We start from the raw sequence: 20,782 nt of genomic DNA, 5'->3' as shown, positions 1-20,782 counted from the left end.
GGTGTATGTGCATGTATGTGCGAGTGGAAGCTTGTAGTTGATGTCAAGAATCATTCTTGCCTGTGTTACCTTACTCATTGAGGCAGACCCTCTCAATCAAACCCCCACCTCACTGGTCACTAGCCAGTTGCTCTAGGGTATTACATTAGTTGTGGAATCCCAAACTCCAGTCCTCCTGTTGATGTCATCTCCCAAATACCACTTGTTTTTTGAGTAAGGATCTCTCACTGAACCGAGAGATCTTAAAGGATCTGTGAGTGTCTAACTAGCACAAGGATTATAAGCATACCAACCAGTCTGGAGAGATGGTTAGCTAAGCAGTTCTTTCAGAAAGCCCAGGTTCGGTTCCTAGTACCCACATGGTGGTATACCTCCCTTAACTTCAGTAATAGGGATTCAGTACCAACTCCTGACCTCTGCATGCATCAGGCATGCATGTAGTGCACATTCTTACATTCAGGCAAAACATACACCTAAAATAAAAATAAACCATTTGTAAGTGTGCTGCTACACACCCAGTGTTTGTTATGTTTTTAAATGTGAATTCTGGAGATTGATCTTTGGGCCCCACACTTATACAGGAACCACTCTGTGAACAAACATGGACTGTGTAGACACTGTATTTGATGTTTCATAGAACAAATCAGCATCTGCCAGAAAAAGTCATTTTCTATTCCACTCCAGAAGGTATAAACCTACTGAAGTCTACTTGACTTGAACTCATTTTTTCCACAAGCAAACTGGATGCCATACATAACACAGTATAGTTAAGATTATTTTCATAAGTACTTCAAAAAGCTTTAATTTGCACTTTTTAAATCACCTTAACTTATGTTATTTGAGATTCCACATTACAGATATTAGCATTGACTAATACAACACAGTTTGAATCTAACCTGGCTGGAGTCAAGTATAATGGTCCTTGGGTACAGCATCATGAGTTCCAAGATGTGAATTCCTATTCTCTACACTGTAGGCTATATACTGTGACACTCCATCTCAAGTGACTTGGGGGTTCAGGGAGTAAAATAGTACCACATAGTATCTATTTGAATGAAAATGTCTTTATAATCAAACTCACCAGCTGCTATGTACACTGAATATACTTGATTAAAAAGAAATCAAACTAAAAACCTAATGACCTCAGTTTCAAATATGCCTTTCCATTTAATTTGAAGTTTTATCATCTCTATCAAATATTTCTACCTTTTTTTAAGACAAAATTAATTTAATTCCATAAATTTCCTTTAATTATTAGTGTTGTCTTCTCATCTATCTACTTCAGACAGAAATCACAGGAAAAAGTGACTACATATTTTGTGAGCTAATAACATTTAAACCACTTATGAAATGATGTCAGGAATAGGAAAAGAATGTAGAATAATTTTGTAACTCAAATAGTTTTCAGAATTATGAAAGTCTATATGAAACACACAATTACCAAAAACATAAAAACTGGACACCAAAACTTACTTGATTTCTCTTCTCTCCTTCTGGCTATTACATAAGAAGTTTCCAAACTGGCAGGAGTAAACATGATGCTGAATGTGAATCAAAAACCTCTCGTTGAACTCAAAGGCGCAAGGGAACTGTTCCATTAACTGCCAGACACACTCAATGAACTGGTCGATCACGGGAGAGATTTCTTTTGGATCACCATCTAAATTGCCATATCTATAAAACAAAGTGTTCTCGACTTTATAACATATGAATGTTTTATTTTAATTAGAAAACTATAAATGCAAAGATTATCATAAAAGCCGCTTTAATTCCTAAGTAAATAAAACGTACAATGAAATAGGAAAATAAAATTTGAAATTCCAGTTGGAAGATAAAGATTGTAATGAAAGTCTGGATAGAGAAGAGAATGTGTGACAGATAACATTTCCTGGATGAATATTTTTTTTAATTCATAGTTTACTTTTGGAGTTTGTTAGGTTGATACAGAAGCAATTTTAAAGTAACTTTTAGGTTCTTTACATTACTAACTGTAAAGACCATTTCTTCTGTAGAGTTGGTCATGGATCCTACATTGCAGCGTTCCCAGTCACGTTTCTCTATTGAACTACTACTCTATTGAAGTGAGTGGTTTTTATAAATAATCCTGGGTCTCATCTCCAGCTCTGTAGCAGCCTGCATGAAGATGCCTCTCCTCCAGTCCTACTTGTATTCCCTGGGGACTCTGCTGAGCCTTGCTGTGGAACTCTTCCTGTGGACATCTCAGCCCTCCCTTCTTTTGTGTCCCATTACAATTTCCATTCCTGTGTCAGCCCCTGATGTCTGGATGCACTCCCTACTCGAGACCTCCCCCAGTGGCCATATGTGGCAGGGTCTTTGTTAAGTAACTCATACTCCTGTCCAATAGGATCTCCCTCTCCTTTAACAACCTACCTGCAAGAGGGTCACACTGTCTGTTCATGTGGATCCCACTGATAGTTGTGAACAGGATCTCCTTAGCTCTTTTCTGAAGCCCTTTCAGCCTTTTCTCCTACCCACTTCAATCCTTTCTGCCACCCACAGAATTGCACAAGCACTTTCTACCAAGGAACCCATAGCCACCACACTTTCCTAAGAACTAAAGACAACAGAAACTAAGGAACAAAACACCCACCAAAGACAATTTCAGGTGTCAATACCTAGAATTACAATCAATCCAAACTCAGAAGCCTAGACACCAGTATAAAAACAATAACAGCCAGGATGGTATGTCTTCCCTAGAGCCCAGCAACACTATCAGCAGGCGCTGAGTACAACATAGCTGAAACACAAGGAAAAGACCTTAAAACAGCCTTTATGAATATGATAGAGGGCTTTAAAAAAGGAAATAAATCCCTTACATCTGTGAAATCAGAGTGGGAGGAAACAAAACGGTTGGAGCCAGGAATTGGAAACAGAATCAATAAAGAAAACTCAAACTGAAGGAAATCTGAAAATGAAACACACAGGGGACCAGGTGGTGACACATGTCTTTAATTCTGGCAGTTAGGAAGCAAAGGCAGGTGATCTCTGAGTATAAGGCCAGTTTGGTCTGCAGAATTAACTTCCAGGATAGCCAAACCTACAAAGGGAATCTGTCTCAAGACAAAAATCTAAGAGCTCAAACAGAAGCTAGCTTTACCAAGAAAAATCGAGATAGAAAAGATCTCAGGCATTGAAGACAAGATAAAAGAAATGGTCAAAGAAAATGTTAAATCTAAAACAATCCCGGGACAAATCATCCACAAATTCTTCACAAAACATCAAGGAACACTATGAAAAGACCAAATCTATGAATAACAGGAATAGAGAAAGGAGAAGAAACCTAGCTCAAAGACACAGGAAATATTTTCAACTAGAACATATTTCAATAGAAGAAAATGACCCTATTTTGCAGAAGGACATGCCTATTAATGTACAAAAAGTATACAGACACAAAATAGCATAGACTAAAATGTAATTAACTCCCCATGGTACACAATACAACACTAGAGACAACAACAAAAAATGAATATTAAAAGCTGCAAGGAAAAAGACTTAGTAACGTCAAGGCAGACCCATTAAAATAACACCTGAATTCTCAATGAGAGAATGTCCAGATGGCCTGGACAGATGTTCTACAAACCCTAAGAGACGACAGATGCCAGCCCACACAACTATACCCGCAAAACTTTCAATCAAACTCAGTGAAAAAAAAAAGATTGAAGCCAGGAAGTGGAAATAGAATCAATAAAGAAAACTCAAACTGAAGAAAATCTGGAAATAAAACACATAGGGGAATGAAACATATCCTATGATTTAAAAAAAAAAAAAAAAAAGTCTTGTCTATAAATCGTGTCCTACAGAAAGCACTAGAAGGACAACTTCCATCTAAAAAAGAAAACCATACCCAAAAAAGCATAAAGAATAAGTAATGCCAGGACAGCAAATCCTCACACTGCATCAAGATCTTACAAAATAGACTGGTGCCTACACCCTAGTGACTTGAATACAGGAAGGTACTCTGTATGCTACCAAAGGAGAAACAAACAGCAAGCCAGCCACAGGCCATTTGATTTACAATGCTGCCCTACCTGCAAGATAATGCTGGTGCAATGGTGGCGCAAAACTTGTAGGAGTAGCCAACCAATATCTGATGTGACTTAAGGCCTGCTCCCTGAAATGAAACACATACTCAACACTGCTTGGGTAACAACAATCCTGAAACTAGATAGCCTAAGGATCTAGGGTAAAGCCAAACACTACTCTTCTACTAAAAGAACTTCAGTAGAATAACACAATGGCATTCTATTGTATTTATAGATCAGCATTTGCTCAGTCATTAGAAAAGCTCTCTTCTGCAGTAGAGATAGCAAAAAAAAAAAAAAAAAAAAAAAAAAAAAAAAAAAAAAACAAAGACCCACAGCCAGACAATATGCAGAGAGTAAGAGAGCTTAGAACATTCATCCCTAAGTGGTATGTGCTCTGCAGAAGGAGAGGCAGAAAGAGTATAAGAACTAGAGGGTTTGGAGGAAGGACACCAAGAAAACAAAACCCTCTAAATCAATATGGCACACATATGAATGCACCGAGACTGAGGCAGCCTTCACCAGATAGGACCCTAGACCTAAAAGGACGTATTTTCCTATCCCTAATCCATAAGTTATCTCCAACTGATAACCACTTTCAGATGGAGATTTTAAGTTTCATCCAAAGGAAACTTATTAAGGAAATAAATTACTCTTAAGAGCACACTGAATGTCAGGGGTAGATGAACAACAGTGGGAAAAAAAAGCACCTTTGAATGTTCCTTGTCTCTTAATGTCGAGCCAGGGCTTTTTCTTTTTTTATCTTGTATTGTTTTTTTTTCCTGTACAGGTTTGTATACATTATAGCTTCTGGCTTTGTGTTTTTATAGGTTCTTGAGTATGGAAAGGAGTAAGTCTATGTCTTTATCTGTTTCTTGTACCTTTTTTAGGCTCTTTCATTAGTTTTGTCTTACTTCAACATTTATTTTTTTGTTCTATTTTACTATCATACCTTAGATACCTATTTGCTTTTCAATGAGAGGTAAAAAGGGGTTTTAGATACATAATGGGAGAGTGTAAGGAAGAACTGGGAAGAGTAAAGAGGGAAAATGTAATCAGGATATAGTATAATAAAAATAAATCTATTTTAAATGAAAGATAAACATTGCTTACCTATGATTAAATTTATGTCCAAAGGAAATCCAGTCCTTTTCAATTAACACCTACACACACACAAAAAGAATATAAATATCATGGAAGCTTGTAAGAGAAATATAAGAGAACCAAACTAATAAAAAGGACTCAGTTACTGGAAGCAGAAGAAACTTCCACATACTGAGAAGATGCTATCCAACAGGAGAGGGTTCATTAGTTTAAAAGCACGTGATGTTTTTCAGAGGACTCAGTTTCAGACCCTAGCACCCATATGGCTCCTGACAACTGTCCATCACTTTAAGTCCACATGCACATGGTACACACATTCATACTTACAAGCAAAACTTCCTATATAAAACAATAGTAAATATATCTTAAAAGAACCACATTATCCAGAGTAAAAGCCTTCTACACGAAACTGAACAAGACATGTGAGAGACTACAATAACTACCCAGAGTCCTCCTGTGTGCCAGACACCGTGCTTGCTGCCATCTTGTTTAACAGCCATTATTACCCATCAATCTAGAAAAGGGGACTACAGAAAAATAAGGCAGTTCTCCAAAAATAAGGGAGTACTTCATGTTCTGTTCTCTCTATTCTTAACCTCATCTGTTAACCGACATGGAATGCTGTTTTCTTTTTAACAAATGTTTAATTAAAGAATATGGACTAATTTCCTTAATATTACTCTTGAGAAATCCATGGAAGAGCTGAAGTCTGCCCTTGACAACTCTAAATGCCTTTTGTAAGTATAATAGCTTAATGTGGAAAGATTCTTGTGTAGGAAAAAGACTCATGGCAGTATGTACAAAGGAAACTTGATGCTCTCAACTAAACAAAGGCATCTAGTCTGCTCAGGAAAACACTAGGCAGGAACATTCTTATCTCAATTGTCTAAATAGTATGCTCTGAAGAAGTGGTCTGCCTCTTCTGCCTTGCCCCTAGGATAGCAGCTGTCATGACTCACAACAACGGTCCAAGTGATACAGATGCTTTTTGTGGAGTTCCTGCCAGCCTCTGTCCTGAGCAGATTCAGGATCCACCAAAGTACTTTCTATCAAACTATAGTCAAGAGGCAGGTACCAGGTCACCCAGTCACCAGAAAGCCCCTACAGTCTTTGAAGGGGTTCTGCCAGCTGACCCATAGTATCACGTCCCAGACTACTGTTGCTCAAGTCAACATCAAACTGTGGTGTATACCAGAAAGGCTCCTGCTCGCAAGCTGTGTTCCCAATTCTAGCAAAAGTCAATGCGATCATCCAATTCTGTCAAGGACCATTTTAAAAACAGGAACTTAGGAGGAATTTTTTTTATTTGTAGTCATACATTACCCCAACTTGAGATACTTATGAGCAAATTATGTATAAAAGTCATTATTTTCCAAATTTTTAAATATATTTTAAATTGCTTCTGAATTCACACCTAAGAGCACTGAACTAAACTAGTTTCAACATCAATATTAATGTATTTCAACTTTTCCCCTTTAATCAACCTTGCTGATGTACTAAGAGAAGAATAATGCTGCTTAGAAAAAAAAAGCCATAAGATTCTAAAAATGAAGTGCACTGGTCAAGGCTCTGCCTCTCTGAAAAAGGTTCCTGCCAGACTCACCATGAATCCTTTCAGAGTCCGATAGTAAGGGTCCAGCAGCAGGCTTGCCACCGAGCATACCTGGGCCGTTCTGTCCCAGCCGTCAGAACAGTGGACAAGCACACTTGCCCCTTCCTCTGAAACTGCCTGAAATGACAGAGTCACTGTGACTATGAGGCTTGGCTACATACTAAGGAATTAACACTTAGGCCCAGCCTTCTTAGAACTAGCGGCTAAAGCTTATCTTTAATTCTAATTTATCAAATTATAAAGTTACAGATAAAAAGAAAAGGGTCAAGTGATACGTTCCGAGAAAGAAGAAAAGGTAAAGATTATGTCAGGACTGTATGAAAGAGTCTCTATCTGTTCTCACATATACGCATCGTTTGCTGTCTTGCACTGGAAAACACAGTGACTATATAGCATTCATCAGTAACTGAGATTATACTTTAGTATGCGCGTGTGTGTGACTTCTGTAAGAGATTTGATTTCATACTGCTCACTACCGTATCCACGGCCCAATGCCAGGAACTAAAAAAGGGTGAATAGCTAATAATTGCCATCACCGTCACAAAGGCATGGTTGTATTTAGGCAGAAATCTAAGGAATTTATTTATAGAAAACACCCAATATCATAATAGAACTATTAAACATTTTACTTAAAAAACACTTTATATTTTAAAAAAAAAAACAGCTTTACATTTAAGTTCCAGCAAGATCCTTCTAATGGTAGAATGGAATCTGTTAGCTTTTGCTTAAAACATGACTGGAAAGCAGATCTACTCAAATATAAGCCAAGCCACTATCACTGAGGTGACTCCCATGGAGTTGTATTGTCTCCTATAGAAAATTCTTTCCTTTATCCAAGATTAAATCTAATGAAAGAGAATATTCTAGAAATATTTAGCATTTGACCACTGTGCTAACACAGTTATCTGCCCACTGCACTCTTTCACAAAGCCATGTCCACCACATGAGGTCAGCAAAGCCTGCTACCCATGTGTGAATCCAGGCGAGCCAGTAGGAAAAGGACAGGCCATGCTCTGAAATTATACTAGCTTCATGTCTAATCCCTTAACTTTTGTCTACGCCTTCACAGACCTTTGCAATGAAGATCCCTGCATCCATGATGGCTTTGATGTGCCTTAGCCAGCCGGAGTTCTCGAGCCCCCACAGGAAATCACTCATAGATGGAGATTTAAGTTCACACACTGTAAGAAAAACCATGTTACAAACGTGAAACTAAGGCAATCTCTCAATCTACACGACCATATTTTAGAGCCATTTCTTGGCTTTAGCAGATACAGTCTAGTCAATAAATATCCACGTTTATAAAATTAGACTCCATTGAATCACTTTTGAATATTTTTTCTGTGATCATGGGACAGACAGAATCCATTATGAGAATCCTAATAGTAATGAAAATCATTAACTATTGCCAATGCAAAAGTCAAGCACAGACCATCTGCTTCTTTCTGGTGAAGATAGTGTAACTGCTCAGCTATGGAGCACTTGTCTTCAGAATGCTAGCGGGAAAGTTGTCACAATGCTGACTCCAGCAATTAGAATGTTTCACAACCTCAGTGCTTTATATTAGACTGTCATAAGAACTCAGGATGGAATAATCCTAAAAGTATTCCTTACATGGAACCTACTAGGTGGCGGTATAACTTGTGTACAGAACGCCTATCCCTTTGCTCCCAGTCCCATGCGTCAGTCCCTTTGACTAGAAGAAAAGCTAGGATTCCAATGATATCTATCTTTGTACATCCAAAACAGGTATAGAGGCCCTTCTAAAGCATTATCAACAAGAAATGGTGATGCCAAGAGCTCATCTTATATTTAACATCAGAAACTAAAAGCTGTAGAGCTAACATTCAAGCATTTCAAGCCTTATGAGTATCCACAGGTATGGAAAACTTGGAAGTCTTATAGAGAAAACTGAGAAAATTAAATAGTGATCTGCAGTGTCATTTGAGCCTAAGTATATTCTATGATGCTCTCATCCATGCAGTAGACATATAAAACCCAGGGTGCTCTGCGTCCTACTGCCAACTATCGGTAAGTGCTATGTAATCTTATCGTTGTTACTCATCTCCTTAAGCCTCAGTTTCTTCGGTATTCCTCCCTTCCATTTTCTCCCTCTAAACACCCCATATACCTCTCCCCATTTCCCTTCAAATTCATGGCCTATTTTCTCACAGTTACTGGAAGCATGTGTGCGTGCATATACACTTACATACATACATACATACATACATACATACATACATACATACATAAAGTATCACCCTTTGTGACCATACAGTGCTTCTACAGATCACATGTCTTGAAGTACACCTGCTTGCCATTTCTCCCATGAATCTACTACCCACAATGCCTGACACATGGATCAGTGCAATGGAACTGAAGATCCATTTATAAACCTACACTCTTACTGCCCGCTAATTTTGACAAAAAGGCCAGCAATGCGCACTGAAGAAAAGTCAGCATCTTCAGCAAATGGTACTGGTCAAACCGGATAGCTACTCATAGAACAATGAACCTGCATCCTTACCTCTCACCCTGCACAAATACGAATCGAAATGACTCACAGACGTCAGTATAATATCCAAGATACATTGAATCTGTTAGAGGAGAAAGTTGGGAATATGCTTCATCTTACAGACATAGAAAAGGAATTTTTGAATAAGGTCCCAGTAGCATAGAACTAAAACAATGGCAATATGAAACTAAAACACTGCTGAACAGAAGGGAGCATCATCATTCAAAGAAGGAGACGACAGAATGGGAAAAAAAAACTTTGTCAGCTATATATATATATATATATATATCTGGCAGACAGTTAATGTACCTCTCAACCCTCATTAGAGACACATTTCCACTTTTCTATGTAATTGATGGCAATTAACATCTGGTCAATATCCAGAATGTAAGATATAAGATACTAAGCATTCAGGGCATGTTCAGCCCTGAAAGACATATTTATAACGTACACACACACACACACACACACACACACACACACACACATTTTCCAAGGCTCAGGGATCATCACAGGGAAGAAAAGACTGCAAGAAGGAATGGCAGTGAATGATAGAACAATTCTGATTTCTAGACCAACTGGACAATACCACATATGAACTCACAGCATGCACAAGACCTGCACAAGCTCAAGGCCAACAAAATCCCAGCACAGGATGAGGGAAGTGGTCACAAGGCCCCACATCTAGCTGAGGAGCTACTGGCTGTTAACTACTGCTGGGAAAGGAAGAGGGAAAGTCAGCTTTCTCCAAGGATGTGGCCTCTGAAAGGCCAGTAGATAGTCTTACACCTACACATATACTGTCATCACTAAGGGGACACACTGGCTTTTAACACAAAAAAATGAAACATGAGATATGGTGACAAAGCAGAAGCCACAAAGGAGGGATTGGGTGGGTGACAATCTTGATTGAAAACACTATTTGCATGTAGAAAATTCTCAAACAATAAAAAAGAAACCATACTTTCTATTAGTTTTAGAATTTAGCCACCAGATAGCTTAAAATTACACATACTACTCACAGCTATAGATTGTATTATATTTCTGTGGACAATGGTGATTTAGGATGCTTATGGAAGTTTAGTTTGACATACATACCTTTAAAATAAATTATAAAAGAGAATTACATTAGTAAATTGTAAAAGCATGCATTTCCTCAAACCCTTTAGGTCATTAATCTTGATGCAACGTAAGGTATGGAAAGCAGAGATTTTTCTCCTGTACAGGGAGGAAATGTGACTCAGGAAGAAAGATCACTCAGGAAACACAGCATAGAAAAGTTAAAGCTCTAATGACTCCCAGAAAGCAATGTAGCCAAAGTGTACCTCAGGAAGTTTTCCTGAGCTCAGAGAAGAATAGTATTAGCAGACAGACAGTGGAAGTTGATGCAAAGGCCAAATGCCAACCCCTAGGTACAGCAAAGAAAAGCTTGGCCTAGCATATTCAATGGGCAGGCTTACTTCAGTTTGTACACACTGTCCAAAGAGACAGCCCAGCAGGAAATGAGGTGAATCCTAGCACTCCCCATAAATTTTTTAATGCTCCCTGGACACCTGGTGCTGACAACATCCAACCTCAGGCCATAAGCCAAAATTTTCAGCTTAATCCGAAAATACGCACACTCCAAGGAGGGGGCAACCAGATTCAGCTGATTCTATTAAGTCTTCCGTAGAAAACAGTGTCTTGAAGTTGTTTCAGTTAAGAGGCCAACACTTGGGTTGATACTGCAGTTTGTGAGTGGGTTAGCATACAGATTTATTTCAGGAAATCTAGCGGGCCTAAGAGACATCTGGGCATTTGAAATGTGTAGCTCAGCCCAGGACAAAGGCTGTTTACACTGTCTTCCTAAAGGGGGCAGAGATGACAGAAAGTTTACAGCTAAAAGCTCTGCAGGTAACCAGGAGATGACCTGTGCGGATAGTGAGGGGGAGAGACAACTGAGAGCAAGGTGAGAGAGAACACCAGCGTCTGTCACAGGAGGGATGGCCTTCTCGGTTCCTGCCATGTCAGCTCATTTCTTCCACACTAAGGACAGCTCTTGGGTAACAATTCTGATTCAGGAACACTGAAATTGCACATGCTTGGGAAATTAATCCTCCCCTGCCCCGGACTTCAGGCAAGGTGACAGCTGAAAGGATGTTTTCCCCTAATGGCCAGTGGCCATGTTCAAAGCAAACAGCTCTGTGGATGATTAACAAACATGACAGATGGGGCTACACTTGAAACTGAAACAATGAGTGCCCAGGCTTTTAAATATGAACCTGTTGTGTTTGTTTAGATAAACTTGGGATAAGGGAGAAATACTGATTTGTTCACTCTTGTTGCCAAACCAGAACCAATATTTACAAACCATTTTGGTGAACAAAGTTCATGTCAGCTGACAGCAGAAGCATATGGCACTGATTGCAGAGGATCCTGTACCTGCCAGCCTGAAGCTAGATGCTAGGTCTCACGGCGCTGTTTTATATAACAGAGCGCTTCTACCGTATACTCACACAAAACACTCCAAAGAATGAAAAGCCAATGTAAGGTGTACTTTAGAACGCAACAAACATGAAAGCTACTCAGAAGAAAAGCAGCTTCGCCTGGTCTTCCCCCACACACTTCCTCCTGTGCAAATGTCTCACAGGGTGAGGGAGGGCACAAGGAGGCGTGGTTAGGCGCATCTTCTCCCACTGAGGCTGGACCTGGCAGTCCTCTCTTATATATGTGGGGGTGGGGGGGTAGCAGGAGGCTCTGACCAGCTACTGTATGCTGCCTGGTTGGTGGCTCAGTCAGAGATCTCAGCAGTCTGAGTTAGTTGAGACTGCTGGCCTTCCTATGAGGTCGCCCTCCTCCTCAGCTTCTTCTAGCCTTTCCCTTATTCATCCACAAAGGTCCCCAATTTCGGTTCAATGGTTGGGTTTAAGTATCTGCATCTGTCTCAGTCAGCTGCTTGTTGGACCTCTCAGAGGGCAACCATGCTAGGCTCCTGTCTGTAAGCACACCATAGCATCCGTAATAGTGTCAGGCTTGGGGGGGGCAATCATCTTAGAGACAGGGTAGGAGGAGAAAATGGGATGAGGAACTGTAGGACAGAGGACCAGGAGAGGGGACAACAGCTGGACAGTTAAAAAAAAATTTTTAAGTTAAAATTTAAAAATAAAAAGAAAGGGGCATGGGATCAGTCTTTCCACACCCCTAGTACCTAAAGTAGTACTGAGCATGTTTTCCCCTATTAGCCACCTTGAAGGATGCCCAAGTGCTACTGATGACTGATGCTGGCACCTTTCTTTTTGCAGTCAAGAATCTGAGGCCATTTAGCCCTCAAATAACTAGCATAAGAACACTCTCACTTCACCGGGCAGCACAGAAAGTGTTGCCACTCGGAAAGGGCATGAGTGGAGTCTGCAGAAGGGGATGCTTCTATAAGCCAGCGCCATCACCTCACTCTTTCCAAGACTCAGAATGAACTTCTGAACTGCATCTAACGTAGCAATGTCAACAATACGCCCCCCCAGCCCCCGCCTTGCCAACCACACAGACCATTTGACGAAAACCTCTCACCAGCTGGAGGATTCTCCAAGGAACACCAAGACCAAACACTATTCTTCAAAACATTTCTATTTTACTGATGATAGTATTTTCTGCAATCTCTGAACAATACTGCCAGTTTTTGAATAGCCTGGTTTTCTTTATAATAATATAGTATGATGTGATACAGTGCAGTTAAATTCTGAGCATCTGTGTGGGCACAGAGAACAGTACATATACATGCAGCCTTGCACAGCACATGTATACATCCAGAGAACATACACATGCATGTGCAATACATATCCACACAAACATGCCCCAGAATACAAATATCCACCTGGAAAAACCAGACGGCAGGTTCACACGAGGGATCCCTGGTAGATTTCGTTACCTCCACCAGTAAACAGCATCAGGACAGATCAAGTCTGAAGAAAGCACGAGCCACGAGGGAACTCCATTAACCCGGCCTCCCAGCCTGTCATGCCAAGGACCCCTGTCTGAAGTAGAAAGCCCTGGAAAGGTGGCTCTTACTGCATCAGCTGAGCCTCCACCAGTGGTTTACAATTTACTCAGGAAAAAAAAAACAGGCAGTCAAACATTGGTCAAGACCCCTGAAAGGCATCCAGAAAGCTGACCCTTCTTAAAACTACCCACCGCCAGAGGCTTATGCAGCAACATGACCCATGTGAAACAGAACTGCCCTTAAGAAACCAGTCAGCTTGCTTGTCCTATAGAAAAAGCAGTAAGACAGACCAGAGGAGAAGGGTTGAAAAACCAAACACAGAGAGCCTGGGGCACAGTTTCTGTGAAGTCACACCGTGAGCACCCAGAGCGCAGAGAGTGCTTTGCAGGGTCCATTCCGGCCCACAGTGAGGGCCAGGCCTCTCTGCCAGTGGAACTCGGGATCTGCCTAGGAAAGACAGTGCTCAAGGACCAGCTCCACAGGCTGGACCAGAGGTGAGCCTGACCCATAGGCCGCAGGAGGTCACAGAGGGAGATCGCAGAGAGCAGAGACTTCTGTGCTCTCTGGAAAAACGTCCTTCACCAGTACGACTCAGGACCTGTGGGCCGAGGGCTGAGCTCCCAGAGCAGCCTCACAAGACCTCCAACACCTGAGCCCACAAAGACAGAGCTGAGTCACTGCCACCAGAACTCACTGCTTGCTAACAAAAAGCTGAACACTCAGAAGCAATTTTCTCCCTGAGCCCACGGGCCCTCAGATCCACGGGAGAGACAGGTACCAGTCAGTGACAAGATAATCTATAATCACAGATAACAAGATGACATGAGGAAAGCAAAATAACCTAAGCAATGGAAACCAAGACAACCTGGCAACATCAGAAACCCAGTTCTTCCACCACAGCAAGTAGTGGATTGCCAAATACACCAGAAAAAAAAAAAAAGACATAGACTTGAAATCAATCATACATCACAATGAAGATGGAGATCTTCGAGAAGCATGTCGTAAACTCCCTTAAACAACTACAGGACATCCAGGAGATATCATTCAAATAACTACAGGAAAACACAAACAAACAGATGATGAAACTGAAAACAGAAATAGAAACAATAAAGAAAACACAAAAAGAGACAACCCTGGAGATAGAAAACCTAAAAAAGAAATCAGGAGTCACAGATGCAAGCATCAGCAACAGACTACATGAGATGAAAGAGAGGCTATCAGGGGCCAAAGAAAACACAGACAAAACAGTAAGAGAAGATGCAAAAACCAAAAAGCTCCTAACCCAAAATGTCCAGGAGATCCAGGAAACAATGAGAAGACAAAACCTAAGGATAATGGGTGTAGAAGAGGTAGAAGAATATCAACTAAAAGGTACAGTAAATATCTTCAACAAAATCGTAGAAGAAAACTTCCCTACCATTAAGAATGAGATGACCATGAGCATAAAACAAGCCTACAAAACTCCAAATAGATTGGACCAGAAGAGAAATTCTTCTCGAAACCTAACAGTGCAAACACCAAGTGTTCAAAACAAAGAAAGAATACTAAAAGCAGTAAGGAAAAAAGGACATGTAACATATAAAAGCAGACCAATCAGAATTATACCCGACATTTCAATGGAGACTATGAAAGCTAGAAGATCCTGGACAGCCATCATACAGACTCTAAGAGAACACAAATGTCAGCCCAGATTTATATATCCAGCAAATTTCTCAATCACCATAGATGGAGAGCCCAAGATATTCCAGGACAAAACTAAAGGTACACGATATCTGACCACAAATCCAGCCCTACAAAGGATAATGGATGGAAAACCCAACACAAAGAGGGAAACTACATCCTAGAAAAAGCAATAAAATAACTAAGCAAGAAAGCCAAAAGGAGAAAGAGACACAGGTGCAATTCAACCTACAAAAGCAAAAATAACAGGAAACAGCAACCACTATTCCTTAATATCTGTTAACATGAATGGACCCAATTCCCCAATAAAGAGACATAGACTATCAGACTGGATACATAAACAGAATCCATCATTTTGCTACATACAGGAAACTCATCTCAGAGACAAAGACAGACACTACCTCAGAGTAAAAAGTTAAGAAAAAAAAATCTTCCAAGCAAATGACCCCAAGAATCAAGCTGGCATAGCTATTCTAATATCGAATAAAATAGATCTTGAACCAAAAGTTATCAAAAAAGATAAGGAAGAACACTTTTTACTCATTACAGGGGAAATCTGTCAAGAGGAACTCTCAATCCTAAACATATATGCTCCAAATACAAGAGCACCCATATTCATAAAAGAAACCCATACTAAGCTCAAAACATATGTTGCACCACACACAGTAATAGTGGGAGACTTCAACACCCCACTCTCATCAATGGACAGATCATAGAAGCACAAACTGAACAGTGAAACTAGCAGAGGTTATGAACCAATTGGAATTAACAGACATCTACAGAACATTTCACCCTAAAACAAAAGAATACACCCTTTCAGCACCTCACAGCACCTTTTCCAAAATTGACCATATAAACAGTCACTAAACAAGCCTCAACAGATTTAAGAAGATTGAAATCCTCCCATGCATCCTACCAGATCACCATGGTCTAAGGCTGGTCTTTAATAACAACAAAGACAACAAAAAGCCCACATACACATGGAAGCTGAATAATGTGCTACTCAATGATAAGATGGTCAAGGAACAAATGAAGAATGTTTTAGAATTTAATGAAAATGAAAGCACAACATACCCAAACCTATGGGATGTAAAGAAAACAGTACTAAGAGGAAAATTCATAGCTCTGAGTGCCTCCAAAAAGAAACTGGAGAGAGCATACATTAGCAACTTGACAGCACAGCTGACAGCTCTAGAACAAAAAGAAGCAGATACACCCAAGAGGAATAGATGGCCAGAAATAATCAAACTCAGAGCAGAAATCAACCAAGTAAAAACAAAGAGAACCATACAAAAAATAAAGAAAACCAGGAGCTGGTTCTTTAAGAAAAATCAACAAGATCGATAAACCTTTAGCCAGACAAACTAGAGTGCACAGAGAGAGTATCCAAATTAACAAAATCAGAAATGAAAGTGGAGACATAACAACAGAAACCAAGGAAATTCAAGAAATCATCAGATCCTACTACAAAAGCCTATACTCAACAAAACTGGAAAAATCTGGAGGAAATGGATAAATTTCTAGACAGATACCAGATACCAAAGTTAAATGAGGATCAGATAAACTAAACAATCCCATAACACCTAAAGATATAGAAGCAGTCATCAAAAGCCTCCCAAACAACAACAACAACCCCCCCCCAAAAAAAAAAAAAAAAAAAAAAAAGCCCAGGACCAGATGGGTTCAGTACGGAATAATATCAGACATTCATTAACAACCTGATACCAATACAATACAAACTATTCCACAAAACAGTCAGATGGAACACCACCCAACTCATTCTTCAAAACCACAATAACCCTCACTCCTAAACCACACAAAGACCCTACAAGGAAAGAGAACTTAAGACCAATCTCCCTTATGAACACTGATGCAAAATTACTCAACAAAATTCTTGCAAACTAAATCCAAAAACACATCAAAACGATCATTCACCATGATCAAGTAGGCTTCATCTGTGGGATACAGGAATTGTTCAATATATAGAAATCCATCAATGTAATCCACCATATAAAGAAACTCAAAAAACAAAACAAAACAAAAAGAAACACATGATCATCTCACTAGATGCTGAGACAGCATTTGAGAAAATTCAACACTCCTTCATGTTAAAAGTCTTAGAAAGAGCAGGAATCCAAGGCCCATACCTAAACACAGTAAAAGCAATATACAGCAACCCAATAGCCAACATCAAACTAAACGGTAAGAGACTTGAAGCAATCCCACTAAAATCAGGGACTCGACAAGGCTGCGCACTCTCCCCCTACCTATTCAACATAGTACTGGAAGTCCTGGCCAGAGCAATTAGACAGCAAAAGGAGATCAAGAGGATACAAATTGGAAAAAAAGAAGTAAAAACATCACTGTTTGTAGATGACATGATAGTGTACTTAAGTGACCCTAAAATTCCAACAGAGAACTTCTACAGCTGATAAAGTTCAGCAAAGTGGCTGGATATAAAATTAACTCAAACAAATCAGTAGCCTTCCTATACTCAAAGGACAAACATGTGGAGAAAGAAATCAGGGAAAAGATACCCTTCACAATAGTCACAAACAATATGAAATACCTTGGTGTGACTCTAACTAAGCAAGTGAAGGACCTGTATGACAAGAACTTCAAATCTCTAAAGAAGGAAATCGAGGAAGATCTCAGAAAATGGAAAGATCTCCCATGCTTATGGATTGGAAGGATCAACACTGTAAAAATGGCCATCTTACCAAAAGCAATCTACAGATTCAATGCAATCCCCATCAAAATTCCAACTCAATTTTTTACAGAGTTGAAAAGAGAAATTTGCAAAGTCATCTGGAATAACAAAAAATCTAGAATAGCAAAATCTATTCTCAACAACAAGAAAACTTCTTTGGGAATCACCATCCCTGACTTCAAGATATATAACAAAGCAATTGTGTGAAAAACCGCATCGTATTGGTGCAGAGGTAGGCAGGTAGATCAATGGAACAGAATAGAAGATCCAGAAATGAACTCTCACACACATAGTCACTTGATTTTGACAAAGGAGCTGAAAACATTCAATGAAAAAAGGACAGCCTCTTCAACAAATGGTGTTGGTCCAACTGGCACTCAGCATGCAGAAGAATGAAAATAGATGCTTTCATATCTCCTTATACAAAGCTCAAGTGCAAGTGGATCAAAGATCTTCACATAAAACCAGGTACACTGAAATTATTAGAAGAGAATGTAGGAAAAACCTTTGAACACATAGGCACAGCAGAAATTTTCCTGAACAGAACACCAATGGCTTATGCTCTAAAATCAAGAATCGATAAATGGGACTTAATGAGACTGCAAAGTTTCTGTAAGGCTAAGGACACTGTCAAGAAAACAAAAAGGCAGCCAACAGACTGGGAAAAAAATCTTTACCAATCCCACATCCAATAGAGGTCTAATATCCAATATATACAAAGAATTCAAGAACTCAAGACTCCAGAGAACAAAACAATCCTATTTACAAATGGGGTACAAAGCTAAACAAAGAATTCTCAACTGAGGAATGTGGAATGGCTGAGAAGCACCTAAGGAAATGCTCAACATCCCTAGTCATCAGGGAAATGCAAATCAAAACAACCCTGAGATTCCACCTCACACAGTCAGAATGGCTAACATCAAAAACTCAGATGATAGCAGGGGCTGGCATAGATGCAGAGAAATAGGAACACTCCTCCACTGTTGGTGGGGTTGTAAGCTGGTACAACCACTCTGGAAATCAGTTGGGCAGTTCCTCAGAAAATAGGACATAATACTACCTGAAGACCCAGTTATTTCACTTCTGGGAATATACCCCAAAGATGCTCCAACATACAATAAGGACACACGCTCCACCATGTTCATAGCAGCCTTATTTATAATAACCAGAAGCTGGAATGAATCCAGATGTCTTTCTGTAGATGAATGAATATAGAAATTGTGGTATATTTACACAATGGAGTACTACTCAGCTATTAGAAACAATGACTTTATGAAATTTCTAGGCAAATGGATAGATCTGGAGAATATCATCCTGAGTGAGGTAACCCAGTCACAAAAGAACAGAAATAACATGCAGTCACTGATAATTGGATACTAGCCCCCAGAAAGCTCTGAATACCCAAGAAACAACTCACAGACCACATGAATCTAAAAAAAAAAAAAAGAAGAAAAAAGAAAGCCAAAAAGTGAAAGCCTCAGTCCTTTTAGAAAAAAAAAAAAAGTGTATAGGACCCTCTCAGAGTGTGGTAAACCTAGATATTAAATCATTAATAATTCAAGAGCTAAGAATATAGCCTTGTGGCAATTCTTGGTATTTAAAAACCAATATGTTTAATCTTTACACACCAAGAAAACTTTGACTATTTCCATGTTACATTTTGTTTTACATGTACTTTATGCTCATTGTAACTAGTAAGATTTCAATGTACACTATCTAACCTTTTTAAAAAATCGAGTATTGACAAAAATATATTCATATAGTTTTATGCAAAAATGCCTTTAAAAATCTGTACATTTATCTGGTTTTTGTTAAAATAAAGCTGTTTAAAAAAAGAAAGAAAGAAAAACCAAATAAAGGGTAATTTAGAAACCAGAGGCAGAGGCCTGTGTTATAAATGTTCCTAGGAACAACTTTCTGTACAGAAGAAAAATTTTGATCTGAAAACTGTCTTATGAAACTGCTGAATGCATATTACAAAGTGTGCCAATGTGAAATTTTTCCAATAACTGCAACAATGGTGAGCTCTTCTTACAATAAAGAGTCTGCAATAACAAAGCTGGGTTAGCCCACTTCTACAGGTAAAGCACTATTTATAATAAGGACAAAATGAAAGTCTCTAGATGCTTAAGAAACTCAAATACATCACCTAGATTGTTAGAACTTTGACCTGAGAGACAAGGAAACTGTCTCAAAAGAGGATGAACATAGGGTTGGGAGCTATGTGTTGTTGTCTCAGATGTAGGAATTGGCTCTAATGATTTAAATGCTCATTATTTTCCCCAGTGCTAAGAAGTTATCCCGAGGCCTTAGAGTACTGAGCCAATCCCACTGCCTTCAATCAAATTCTAAAGTGTTGCAACCAGTGGCACCAACTGTCATGTAGAAAACAAACAAACAAACAAACTGGGTAAGTTATTAACTGAATTCTCTCATTTCCCTGAAGGTGCAGTCCTAAAGAAACAACTGGTGTATTCAAAGGTCAACCAGGGGATGCAGGAGAAAGAGATTGGGTCTCTCCTTTAGGTTCTTGAGTAAGTAATCAGGCAGAGGACAGGTGCATCCCCAAAGCAGTTCAGCTCCTTTCTTGTCCACTCCATCCCAGATTCCACAGATCCTACGAGACAACCAACTTCCCTAGATTCCACTCCATCCCTGCACACTCTTCTCAAAGTCATTCTGGTGCTCACAGGCAAGGTGAAGCTCTCTGGCTTTGGCAACTTCCTTTTTCCTATTTGCCTTTGGAGGCAGGATCCCTCATGGGACTTCAGGATCAGGTAGAGCTTAAGCAATAGCGAAGCAAGTTTTGCATGCAAAGCATACTTTCTGCTAATGAATGCACAGACACAAGAGTAATTCTTTGATATCATACGAGCCGTCCTTTTCCTTTCCTGTCCACATGAATACCAAAGCTTGCTTAGGATGGGAGTTGCATGTGCATGTGTGCTTTGCAGTTCCTGGTATTTAGACATGAGGATCTAGACCAACACACACCCACCTACCTACCTACCTACCTACCTACCTACCTATCTATCATTTATCTATCATCTATCTTTCTATCTACCTATCTATCTATCTATCTATCTATCTATCTATCTATCTATCTATCTATCACTCAGCAGTGTGGGGACAGTTTGTGAAC

At 39.5% G+C, this 20,782-nt stretch overlaps 1 protein-coding gene across 1 annotated transcript in view; it reads right to left on the bottom strand.

Moving 5' to 3' along the window:
• The window catches only part of MTMR7 (myotubularin related protein 7), a gene marked incomplete at both ends in the record, with an annotated part of 78,124 nt that overhangs the window by 4,449 nt on the left and 52,893 nt on the right, over positions 1 to 20,782 (bottom strand). The window contains 4 exons of the mRNA XM_080928476.1: positions 1,474 to 1,674; positions 5,157 to 5,206; positions 6,751 to 6,876; positions 7,831 to 7,940. Of these exons, the coding sequence (XP_080784602.1) occupies positions 1,474 to 1,674; positions 5,157 to 5,206; positions 6,751 to 6,876; positions 7,831 to 7,940 (487 nt within the window). The remainder of the gene's footprint in view (positions 1 to 1,473; positions 1,675 to 5,156; positions 5,207 to 6,750; positions 6,877 to 7,830; positions 7,941 to 20,782) is intronic.

This window comes from Micromys minutus (genome assembly GCF_963924665.1).
Source record: "Micromys minutus genome assembly, chromosome: 14".
Taxonomy (NCBI): Eukaryota; Metazoa; Chordata; class Mammalia; order Rodentia; family Muridae; genus Micromys; species Micromys minutus.
Note: the sequence above shows the minus strand (reverse complement) of the source record. Positions and strands in the feature narration are given on the sequence as shown.